The sequence below is a fragment of the Carassius auratus genome, unplaced genomic scaffold, assembly GCF_003368295.1.
Source record: "Carassius auratus strain Wakin unplaced genomic scaffold, ASM336829v1 scaf_tig00215709, whole genome shotgun sequence".
In the NCBI taxonomy this organism is placed as follows: Eukaryota; Metazoa; Chordata; class Actinopteri; order Cypriniformes; family Cyprinidae; genus Carassius; species Carassius auratus.
In genome coordinates, this window is record NW_020528206.1 from 77,641 (window position 1) to 90,366 (window position 12,726).

A 12,726-nucleotide genomic window follows, 5' to 3' on the forward strand; every position below is an offset into this window, starting at 1 on the left:
AAAAAAAAAAAAATGTAATAATGTTTTATTATTTTTAAAAGACATTCTACCCTTAATCTATTAACTGCATAGCAAACTGGTCTCAGAGCTGCTGTAATTCTCAACAGGCAAGCCTGTATTGGACAGATGTGCTCTCTGAGCTCTGTCGGGGTGTGCAGGCATACTGACAAGTCTGTACTTCATCTAACATTAATCTATATTCTGAGATCTGGCTGCTCTTGATTCACTCTAGGTCCACTGAGAGTCCACTCCGGGGTCTATTTCAAATGTCCCACTTATTGATGGAAGGAGGTGTGTTAGTCTTGCTTAAATAAAATGACAGACCTGTCATTTGAAAAAAAAAAAAAAAAAAACAGCACACATTAGAGATCCCTGCAACTTTGAGGTCTGAAAATGATCAGTGAGATGCAAAACATGAAGCTTGACAATATGAATGCCTCATTTTGAAACCAAATCTGTCTTTTTTCTGAACTAACAAAGGATTTTCAATCCTTGAAGTATATATTGAAGGGCTTACCTAATGTCGTTAGATCTCATTCAGGAAACCAGAAGCATGTCACACACATGAGCAATAAAGAATTCAGCATTCAGTCAAGTCCTGTGCTCTGATCGTTTGACTGATGTCATCACACATCCTCCAGCGTGGCACTTTAAGTGTTAGCAGCATGTTTTGACTGACATACATTTAGAAGTCTGTCAAATGCCTGTCAGCAGACAGGAAATGTGTTCCTGAGAGTTGATCCAATAACACACCTGCATCATGACTCCATCCATTTCCTCCTCATCTTCAAACAGGAAATTAAACTACATCCATTTAAACAATAGGAGTGACTCACCAAACTTACGAGAAGATGGACTCTTTGACGCATTTGCAGGTTGTTCAACTAGATTTATAGATTTCCGGTCCATCTCCATTCCACGATGGTCTGTGGGAGGTTGCAATGGTTGCTAAGGTTGCTCTTAGGTTGCTAGGATGTTCTGGGTGGATTCTATAGTCACTATGTAGTTACTAGGGTGTTCTGAGTGGTTGCTATGGTCTTCTGGGTGGATACTAGGGTTGCCATGCAGTTGCCAGAGTGTTGTGTGTGGTTCCTATGGTCTGTATACAGTTTCTAGGGTGTTTGCATGGTTGCTAGGGTGTTCTGAGTGGTTTCTAGGGTTGCTATGCAGTTTCTAGGGTGTTCAGGGTGGTTGTTAGGGTGTCAGTGTGAAGGTGTTGTGGGCAGATGCTAGGGTTATTATACAGTTGTAAATGTTGTCTAAGTCAGTGCTGTGGTTGCTACAGTATGTGGATGCTAATGTTCTGTCATGCTAGGGTTGCAATGCAGTTGCTAGGGTGTTCTGAGTGGTTCTTGTTGGATGCTAGGGCTGTAAAGGATAAAGGCTGTAAAAGACTGCTTAGAAATCATCTCAAAAGAAAATAATCTTAGTATAGACCACCACAAATTAATTATAATTTAAAGGGACGTGACATCAGAAGCAACATGCTAGTACCAATGAATTTTAAAATTCATTAATAAAATACTTTTAGAACATTAGATATCACAAAATGCAGTTAATGACCCTGATAATGGCTTAACATCGGTAGTCTTACTAGCTGAATGAATGAACCTCTTTAATATAGCATTTTATAGCCACCACCAGCCCTGTTCACGTCCACCCACTAACTAGGTCAATGTGTTTTTCTTGCTAATACCAGTCAAAGTGCTTAACTCTTGTGGCTACAGACATGAGAAACAGTCTGAGAAAAGAAGGGAATGTGCATCATAATCAACAATATCCTGGTTCTTCTTGAACACTAAACCCACACAGCACTCAGTCTACAAAAATGATAAATTCAGTAAGTGTCAAGATATTACAAGCATTACATTGTTTTTTATTCATTTAGCTGATGCTTTTATCCAAAGCGACTTACAATTGCTATATATATATATATATATATATATATATATATGTCAGAGGTCGCACGCCTCTGGAGCAACTAGAGGGTTAAGTGTCTTACTCAGGGACACATTGGTGCCTCACAGTGGATTTGAACCCGGGTCTCTCATACCAAAGGCATGCGTCTTATCCACTGCACCAACACCAATTTTTTTATTTTTTTTGGTAGTATAATCAAGTAATAAATCAAGATGTTAATGGTAAAACATACTGATACTGGTTCATGTTTGCTTTGTGGGTTGAAGAATTCCATGCAATATTCAGATTCTAGCTAATCCAAGTTTTGCATGCATACAGAACATTTAGTACATAATGCAAAAAAAAAGTGTGATGGAGTGCTATTCTGAACACATCTGATATCTTTCTATAGTTTTTCACTCACAAGGTGTCTCTGTCCATGAAACTTCCTGTGAAATTGTCTACATTTTTTTCACATTTAGTGCATTTGACACTCAGGACACGAGTTCTCTTTCTGTTAGTTTTAATCTTTTGTCTCTCTTTATCTCTCTGTCAAAATTTTCCCTCTCACTCTGTGAGTCTGCCTGTGTGCCTACAGGGTTCTGAATTGCACTACTGACTACCAGATGGATGGCATTTCAGATATAAATTGCGAAAGACGTTTTAAGAACTGTACTGAACATGACTGTATAATTTATTTATATGCAATATATCTCTACAGCATATATGTATTTATGTATCACCACAAAACTTACTTCATCATTTGAAATCTTGATTCTATTTTAGAGCAATCTTGCTTGATGTTTAGTCTGATCTGATACCCAGTAATCTGTTTTAATCTAAAGCTGTTCCTTATGTACTGTATAGCTTTAATATAGGCATATCAAAAATCTTATTTTCTGGCAGACGCACAACATGAATGCAGAGAACTGAGACAAACCACAAACAAAACCACTAGTCAAGGGATCATGTGTTTGATTTTTAGGATACAAAATAAAACATTTTTAGGGCGATCCATAGCAGTTCATTATTTTTTTTGCCGTATCATGGCAGTCCCATCATGATCCTTGAAGTGCCTTCGAGTAGCCTACATCATGTCCTGTACACGGTTCTGCCACAGAAAATTTACAAGAAAGGAAAAGAGATTTCTATCTCTAAGTCTGAACAATGTAATGAATGTGTGGGAGGATGATTATGTGTGCTCATCTCCATCTAACTGTGACGGAGTGAGTGAATGCTGCTCTATATGAGAGAGAATCAGTGGCTGTGTGTCAGGCTGCGTGGGTGTTTGTGTGTGGGATGCCTTCTCCGGCAAAGCTAATGTGAAGTGTTCAGAGAGCTCGAGGAGCACATAGAGCTTTTAATAAACATAGGTAGCCATGCTAATGTCCACTCCCCCATAACTGCCACATTTAAAGCTCTTCCATTCTATTTCAATAGCACCACCTGAATGCCAATTATGTCATTAAGCATCTTGTTTGATCTAAAAACGTCCTGCACAGGATGTGCATTTGAACCTTCCAATTTTCTGCTTTCATCTTTATCTCTGCGTATCTACGATTTGCAGAAATCGACAAAGGCACGGGGATGTTTCAGCAAATTAATTTGGCTGTTTAATTAGGCGGTTTTCGATGAAGTACAGAGGAGGGATCTGCTCCTACTGATGCAGCTGGTATCTGTCACAGAGAGAGAGGAGTAACACCTTCACTCCCTCCGTCACATTCACTTGTTTTCTCTCCCCCACAAGCCTCTTCATTCGCTCACTCGCTGGAATCCGAGGCTTATAACGAGCAGTCTGCCTCCGAAACTAGTTCTTGTGCATAAATTATTTTCGCTTGTTTATATTCAGCTATTGAAATCACTGTTCAAAATGAAGAACTATTTTTGGTAGGCTAAATGTTTTGAATATACTTAAAATGTCATGTTTCATGACTTAAACTATGTCATCATTATTACATTGCCTATAGGAAAATGATTTCTTTAGTAGAAACAACTTAAAAGGAGTTGTATGCAAATTATTCTCTTTTTTTACATGAACAATTTACTTAAACAATTAAGCTAAATTAATAAATGAATAAAAAAAATAATGAACTAATTAAGAGTAATACGTAGGCTATTTATATTTAATGAGTCCAACATAAAATAGTGTCATCTATAAGACCAATTTAAATGTTCATAACACAAAAGACACTCATTTTTGCCACCTACTGACGCCTACTAATAAGTCCCTTATGAGAGCATTACAAATCATAATGTTCATCATGGATCTGATCATTTTGGGTACGATATAGGGTATACCTATGTAAACTGTATGAGGATGAAACTATGACTATTGAAGTTAATATTGAAGAATTAAATGGAAGCAGACTCTAGTGGTAAACAAAAAGAGCATGATGAATCACAGTTTGGCAGTTGTACTTTTTATGTGTGCTGAAAAAGTAAGCAGTTCACGCTCAATTTCTAGCACTGTCAGAAAATGATCACAGGCTATTTTTGATCACAATAATGCTTGATCACAATCTTGAACCTCTCTCACAGTACAACATAGGAAAACTTGTCCAGAGTTTTACATTATCAACACATAAATGTTTAACGAATACAAGCTTACATTCGTTGTAGAAGTCACACTGCAGGACTGTACACCAAATCTTTTGACACTGCCAGAATCTCGTCCGAGGTCAAATATGATTCTTTAATCGGATGTCGGTGCACATGTCAAACTAACGATCAAAGACTACAAATTTTAGCCGATCAGAGGAATCTTTGAGGGTTTGCAAAATTTGTCTCAGATATCCAAATCATGGCTATCATCTTTATTTTTCAAGACAAGCCATGATCAGAAATTTCTTCTAAACTCCAGAGGTCTCAACCGGGGCTCACATGATTACATTATAAATTGTATAAGGTTTCTTTTTTCATTGAATATTTGGCATAAAAATGTTTCTTTGTTACATTTATATTGTAAAACCTTCCAAACAAAACAGATTTTCATTTTTCAAAGTGCTTCTTTATACCTTGACAACATCTCAACTAAATACAGTATAGCTCACAAAAACATATTTAACGATATGCTACAACACAATCTCTAATAATCCAAAACTGTTTGCAGCAGGTGTAGATGGATATAGAAAGGCAGTAGATCAATATACACATTAAAGGATTTGAATAAAGCACATGGTGATGTGGGGAATCATGGGAGATTTATATAATGTCGATGAGTCATACAGTGAATCACTGCAAAGGAGCTGTGAAATGCAGAGAGTGGAACTGGAGTGAAAAAAAGGGATGAAATGGAAGGATCGCAGTAGATAAGAAGGACCAGGATGTTCAAGGAGACAGAGTGGATAAGGAAAGAGGTTGGCAGCTCTCTGTTTACAGATACAGTTTGAGAAATCTATTTTGTGCAAACAATTAAAAGATGTTTAACTTGATTTTAAATACTTTATACGCGCTATTACACAACTCGTGTTCATAACCTGTCAATTAAAACCTTAAAAAAGCCCATAAAGTTGTATTTATCTAAGCATGACAGTCATTTAATAATTTCAATATGGTAAAATATGCATACCACAGAATATAATCGTAATCTGGTTTTAATTCTAGAGGTTAAATCCATTAGATGAAGGCATACTGAATTTTTAAATGAAACATATTCATGGAAGAATCGCTCATAAGTTGCGTTTAGAAAATGGGTGAATTCTTAATTGCATGGAAACTTTAATCAAATTAACTTTCAGCTTTTTATAAACGAACTCTCTTATGAGAAAACCAAAGCAACATATTGATGAGCCATCCTGAACTACACTGATTTTTGTCCAATCAAATGCTGTCTAGAGTGAGAATGTCCCACCCACTATTACCACCTGCCACCAATTAGCAAATCCTGGTTTATTCATGTGATGACTTGATCTCCAATCCTGATCCTGGAGAGCTACTGTCCAACCGACTTCAAGTATTCTAGACACTGCACGGCTGTCCCAGATTGGCATCATGAAAAAAGCATGGCAATTTCTGCCTATGATCATTTTCTGACAGTGTCAGAAATTCAGCATGATCATTGTAAAGTGTGTTTGTTTGCCAATAAAAATGCGACATAAAAATCAACACGACATGGCCCTAAAACATAAAACTCCTCAAAGTTCTTTTTTTCTTTCAAAGTTCTTTGAACTTTCGCCTCTTCCACTTTTTTCAGAACATACAAAAAATCTAAAAATACAACTTCCAAACTGTGATCAAACTGTCATCATCATCCAGTCTGAATGCATGTTTTACCCAAGTTTATCAGATCCATGTCGCAAAGTGTGATTTGCAATGAACTTACAGGATTGCTAAAATCATGCAGTGTGTCTTGGACTTTAAGTCCCAACCCTACTGAAACAGAAATCTGCAAGATGGTAGCTCTCCAGGAGCAGGCTTGGAGACCCCTGAACTAAAGGGAAACCGGTTTCAAAAGTAAAAATGTTATTTTTCATTTAAAACTGGGGATTAAAACTCAGTCCACCAGAACCAGAAATAACTATATTATGGTGTATATACTAATAAAACTTTCCTGTTTCTGAAAGTATAATCAGCCATCTGTCTGTGTGTCTGACAGAAAGTAGTTCTATAATCTCTCACCTTGTTCAGTCAAGCATGCCAGTCCAGAACTCCCCAGGTTTTTGTTAGACATAACAAAAAAGACCAGGAAAAAGTGCAGCTTCAAACATAAATACAATTACTTTGTGTGCAAGCTCAGAGTGTCTGTAGTTTAATGCTGTAACTAACGGACAGATCTCTGTGGTGTATGCGGCTTATCGATGGTTGACCATAGTGCTGGAACTGGAGGGATGAGGCTGTGAACATCTACATCATCTTCAGTCCAAGGACAACCAATACTGCTGCCATAGATTCATGCTACCTTCTCTCAGGGTTTGAAACACGCAGAACAGGTCAGTTCTTTATCTGAGTTGAGCTGAGGAGAAATGGTATCTGGAACCACTGATTTCAAGATGTCATTCTCGCTGGCAATTATGCGTTTCACAAGGAAGTTGGCAGCTTCATTAATATTGATGTTTTCCTAAAATTTAGAGAGACAGAACATACATGAAACATTTTTAGATGTCCAGGTTTCAGAATTCCAGATGTTTGGTTTGATCATTCAGGGTAAGGATTGTGTTTGATCATATCTGCCACTGAACCTGACCTGGGATCAGTAATGAATTATTAAATCCAATGATTTAATGAGGTTAATTTAAGACTGATTGGACTCTTCAATAAGGATGAATGGACAGAGGTCCTGAAATAAATAAATAATAAATCCCTTTGAAACCTCTCTATTGGATTTAATGAGATGGCCCCATTGTTCCAATGTATCCCTCAGCAACTGTTCTGCATGTGAGAAACAGGTCTAATTAGCATGCAAATATAAATAACCTTCAATCAGAAGCTTTAATCAAGCACTAAAGCCTCTGACAATACAAGTTCTGTCAAGAGATATTTGTTAGACTGCTGTTTATCTAAATATCATCTAAATATATTATAAATGGCATGCTTTACCTTAGCAGATGTCTCAAACCAGCCCACAAATCCATTCTCCTTGCAGTATTGGTCCATCTTCAGGCTGTTGTTAGACAGAAAGTCTCTATTTTGGTCGGACTTATTGGCCAGGAGCACTGTGGCTATACGCTGACCATTTGAAAGTATTAATTTTGATTCCAGATCCTCCTTCCATTTGGAGACAGCCTCAAACGTGGTGGGTCTGGTAACATCAAAAACAATGAACGCCCCCATGGCCTCCTGGTAATAAACCCTTGTCATGTTCCCGAACCGCTCCTGATCTTCCAGTGCAGATGGAGACAGAGAAAAAAAGGTAAAAACAACTGAGAAAAGCATGACACAACAAGCCAAATGCCACTTCCATTCAAAGGTTTGAGGTAGGTAATACCTCAAGTTTCTCATGCTCACCACAGCTGCATTTGTTTGGTTAAAAATACAATAAAACAGTAATATTGTAAACTATTATCACAATTCAAAATAACTGCTTTCTATTTTTATTTATTTTAAAAAGGATTCTACTCCTGTGCTGGCAAACTTGCATTTTGTCACATGATCCTTCAGAAATCATTCTAATGTGCAGATTTGGTGCTAAAGAAACATGTCTTATTATCAGTTTTACATTATTCATACTTTTAGTTAATCTTTAACGAATAAACGGTTCAAATTAACAGCATTAAAAAAAAAAACTTTTGTAACATTATAAATCTTTAGTGACTTTCAAACAAATTAAAGCACTCTTACTGAATTTAAATATTCATTTCTTAAAAAAACTTTTAAACTTTAGTATATATTGCATGCATAAATTGCTTATATATTAAGGTATTTTATGTATCAGCTCATGGTCTCAAATTCTAAGAAAATGTGTGTGCCAGGATAAATTTGGCATGATTATATTTAGTAAAATGAATCTACTGGTGAACCACACATGACTCTTTACATTTCTTTGTGCATTCATAGTGTGGATACGCATTGTTCTGACCAGTATCCACAGCAAACTTTCCTGTTGTTCTTATTCAATCAAATATGCTTGTTACTAGTTACTACTAATTTTTCCAGCTAATGGTACATTCCATCTGTGTGCATTTCTCGTGTCAGATGCTGAATGCAGCCACTCATCCTGGCTGCCAGCATTATACAGCATTCCCAAGGACAGCTGACAGCTGTTTCTCTCAGTTTGTTCTATTATTTGTTCAAAATTAGAATCAGGAGGTGTGTGTTGATCTCTGTCTGACAGCGGCCTGCTTCACAGTTAATGGACCAAGAAACAAGAAATGCTTTATTTTATTTATTTTATGTCAGATGACTTCCTGAGTAGCAAATTAGGAGTTTATGAAGCCCATGAGGAGTTTATGACGGTGTATGACTGCTGAATCATGTCAGGATGAGAGTTTAACATAACAAGGAAAGTATATTAACAATGAAGAAGTTAAGGAACTAAAGGTCTGCTTTATAATATGAGCGGTTTAATGACTTACTTCTGTAATGGGCCTTGATACCTTCCTAAGTCGTTTTGTTTTGTGTTGTTTCTAATGGACTAATTTGACATAGTGCTGATCTCTAAAGTCGACCTATCACGGATCTCCCCCCTTACAAAACAGCCCAACCCTTAAGAAAATTAGCCATTATTTTATTATAGTAAAACTATAGTAACCAGTTTTTTTTTTTTTTTTTTTTTTTTACAATTTGTAAATGGCAAAGCGGTTTGTGGTTACCCTGTTATTTATTTATTTATCTAATTTATCATTTAAAAACCATGAACATTTTAGTGGCTATATTTTAAAGTTCTAAACTTACGTTCCGTGTCGACAAAATTGTTTAAGCTACTAAAAATTGTTGAATGTTTTCTTTGATCTTAACAAATATGGTCACATCAGGGAATTCACGATTTATGCTTTTAATAATTTTAATGTTAAAGGGTACATAACATACACAGTTTCACCTAATCTCATGTTAATCTTGAGTACTTATAAAGTAGTAGCCTACTGCATCCTTCAAATCTCCAAAAAGTCTTTAGTTTTATCATATTTATAAATGAAAAATACAGCTTTCCGATTCTCTCCAGAAAAAGCCGAGCTCCTGGAGGCGTGCCTTCACTGAAATGAGAACACACAAACGTAATTGCTACACTCCATTGCTGCCCCGGAAAAACAAACTGCATCCACTGTTCGCGTCATGCTGGATTCTTTGGGAAGCTGAACACGGTAAACTTTCCCTCATATCCAAAAACACACTTATTTGGAGACATTCTCAAACGAATCCTATGCAGCGCTGCTGACGATTTCCTGGTGCAGCATGTTCATGTGCGGGGTCTTGCTCTCCTCTGGTCAACATGTGCATGGGCGCGCTGTTCTGAGAGAAATTCTCATATAAGGAGTTCCACCATCGTCTACGTCATTAGATCCACTATCGAAAAAAAAAAACTGCTGAAACTTGTACCAACCCAGAAGATTTTCAGCACAGAAATTCTCTGTCTTCTGTTAAGTTTTTAATTTTTTTTACTTTGGCCATGTTTAGCATGAGAATCCATCTCTTTAACACTGTGAACAACTCTGAATACCGTATTTTTCGGACTATAAGTCGCACCTGAGTATAAGTCGCAGGACCAGCCAAACTATGAAAAAAAGTGTGACTTATAGTCCGGAAAATACTTTACAAGAAACACCATTGTAGCCCCCCCTTAACAATATGTTAATTATATTTTACATTTAACCTTATAAATTATGCCTTATTAAACATCATTGCAAAGAAAAACTATTTTCTTAGTAAATTATAATGTATAGTCAAATTTAATCTTTTAATGATAAAACCAATGCAATTTACATTTTAAATTAAAAATTTTCAAAATTACATTTTCTTAAAAAAAAAGGCATATATATTTTTTCACCTATATGGTTAGATAACTTACAGTGTTTTCCATTCAAATGACTAATATTTTTACAGTTTAAATTTTAAGTGGAAGAGTTTTTATTTAGGCACTTGTGGCAATTACATTTTGGCTGAATCTATGGTTAACATGGTAACTGTTTTAAGGCTATACATTAATATTTAGTGACTAAATTCCATAAATTATGTTAAAAAAAAGCACTTGTTGCCATCTTGCTTTTCAGCATATTTTTAATATATGCTGACACAGATATGTATTGGCTTTGACACACTGCTATAGCCTACTTTCTCCTACCTGCGATGTCCCACAGCTGCAGCCGGACCGTCTCTGAGTCCCAGTTGAGAACTTTGAGTGCAAAATCCACTCCGATGGTCGCTCTGTAGTTAGAGGAGTACGTCTGATGCACATAGCGTTTGATGATGCTGGTCTTTCCCACTCCCAAATCACAGATGACTAGGATTTTGTACAAATGCTCCTTCTGATTGTTATGCGTCACTGAGGACATTTATGTGTTCAGAGTTTATCACAGTAACTAGTCATCTGTCACTGAACTTAAACTGGCACCGCCCAGGGCGTGGGAAAACTTGTGACCAGCTGTCAGACAAATTGTGTTTGCTCATGTGCTCTAAATGACCTGCCATTCAGAGTTTGTTTACTCCTGATGACAGAAACCAACATATCTGTCTGTCTGTCTGTCATCTGTATGTACTCTTGCATAAAGAGAGAAAGAGAGAAGTACATAAAGGAGACGAAAGAGGGGGTGGAACTATACCACACTTAAACATGGAAACTGTGAAAATAACACAACCACGCGTCTTGAAATACAGCATCTCCAAAGACCTTATTTTGTAATTATATGATTATATGATTAAAGTAAAAAAAAAAAAGTTGTGATTGAACCCCCTTTAATAACACTTAGGTAAAACCAATATTTTTACACGCTTTGAAGAGAAATAAAAAAGGCTTATCCACATCATAAATAAAACCTCGAAGTAACAGAAATATTGCAAGCTACATTCCTCCCACTGTCACAAAGCTTAATCCACTATGACCATCATATTGAACCAGCACAAAAAGTTAGTAGAAAAATACATCACACACACAAGGCTGAAATCTACATTCTACGAATGTCTTATCAGAAAAGGCAAAGAGCAAAAAATGCAAAAGACTTTTAGAAAATGTACAAAAGTTCTCAAAAGAACATTAAGCACTTATTTTAGCTAATGGCACTGCTTTGCATGCAAACATGTGACTTTAGTACATTACATCTATTCAAGAATATTGCACATTGATTAAAAGAATAGATGTCTGTTGGTAGGTACAATGTGCTTTCCTACTAAGTCTAAACAGTTCAACTTAAATAAGTTCATAAAGTTCATAAAAAAATCCTATCTTTAATTGCAGACTTTCATGTAGTTTATAGGCTTTGTCAGTGACAATTGTAATGCCCTGTGTGTAAGAATCATGTCCACAGTGTAATAACAATGGGAATTTTGTTTTTGGATCATTTTATCTATGTATGGATTTGGAACAAAAGCCTAAGTGAATTAAAAAGGAAATTATTTGCAAATGGAATAATTATATTTTTTAAATAGACCCTGCATTATTGCTTTGTGTATAACCTGTTAACTTACATCACTGTTCAAATGTTTGGGGTCAGTAAGTTTTTTTTTTTTTTAAGTGCCCCTGTTATGCCATTTCCAATGTTGCTTTTCATGCAGTATGTATGTAGCTGTATGTGAATGTAAACAATCTGCAAAATAAAGCTGAAAGTGCACGATAAATAAAGTTATTATCCCAATAGTACAACTGAAACGAGTCGTTAGTAATTCAAATCCCACTTCCTTGACAGCTACACATCACGGGGTAACACATTTGCATAATGCACACCTATGCTCTATGTTGGCCTTCCAAGAAAAACTTGACCCCGCCCACAAACACATCATTCTACTGACGACTGCTTCTTTAATCTCGGAGAGTTCAATGCGGGATTCAAAAAACTCTTGCTGTTGTAAAATTGATCAGTATCCTGTTTATTTGGATCAGCTGCTCCACTGATTCACAACCTGTATGATAAATAACAGATGTTTTTTTTTTATTTTCTATAGAGCATTCAAAATATAGAACTATTGAAATAGGCATATCGTTTCTGACACCGCTGTATGCCGTAGACCAATCACAACAAACTAGGCCATCTGACCAATCAGAGCAGAGCAGGCTCAGGAAAGGAGGGGTTTAGACAGACCGAATCTTTGAGAATCGCTGGAAAATGAGGTGATATTAAATGCATATTTTGAGAAAATGAAAGTGTTTTTTGACCTTGCATGCATGTAATCCTATTGTAGGAGACTCCCGAAACAATATTAGGAATCGTAAAAATGGCATAATAGGGGCACTTTAAATGTTTT

At 36.3% G+C, this 12,726-nt stretch overlaps 1 protein-coding gene across 1 annotated transcript; it reads right to left on the reverse strand.

The window, feature by feature from the left end:
* Positions 1 to 4,323: 4,323 nt before the first annotated feature.
* LOC113095395 (ras-related protein Rab-38-like) lies at positions 4,324 to 12,704 on the reverse strand. The gene is made up of 3 exons (XM_026260913.1): positions 10,613 to 12,704; positions 7,435 to 7,715; positions 4,324 to 6,955 (listed from the first exon to the last, which is right to left on the reverse strand). The coding sequence occupies exons 1-3, from the start codon at positions 10,821 to 10,823 to the stop codon at positions 6,803 to 6,805; spliced, it is 645 nt and encodes a 214-aa protein (XP_026116698.1). The 5' UTR covers positions 10,824 to 12,704; the 3' UTR covers positions 4,324 to 6,802.
* Positions 12,705 to 12,726: the final 22 nt, after the last annotated feature.

What these genes read in the sequence shown, in the direction of transcription:
- LOC113095395 (XM_026260913.1), bottom strand. Translation starts at nt 10,823, where the DNA reads ATGTCCTCAGTGACGCATAACAATCAGAAGGAGCATTTGTACAAAATC. An exon ending in GCAGCTGTGGGACATCGCAG is followed by an intron (nt 7,716 to 10,612) that starts GTAGGAGAAAGT and finishes CTGCACTGGAAG; the next exon opens with ATCAGGAGCGGTTCGGGAAC. An exon ending in GGTTTGAGACATCTGCTAAG is followed by an intron (nt 6,956 to 7,434) that starts GTAAAGCATGCC and finishes TCTAAATTTTAG; the next exon opens with GAAAACATCAATATTAATGA.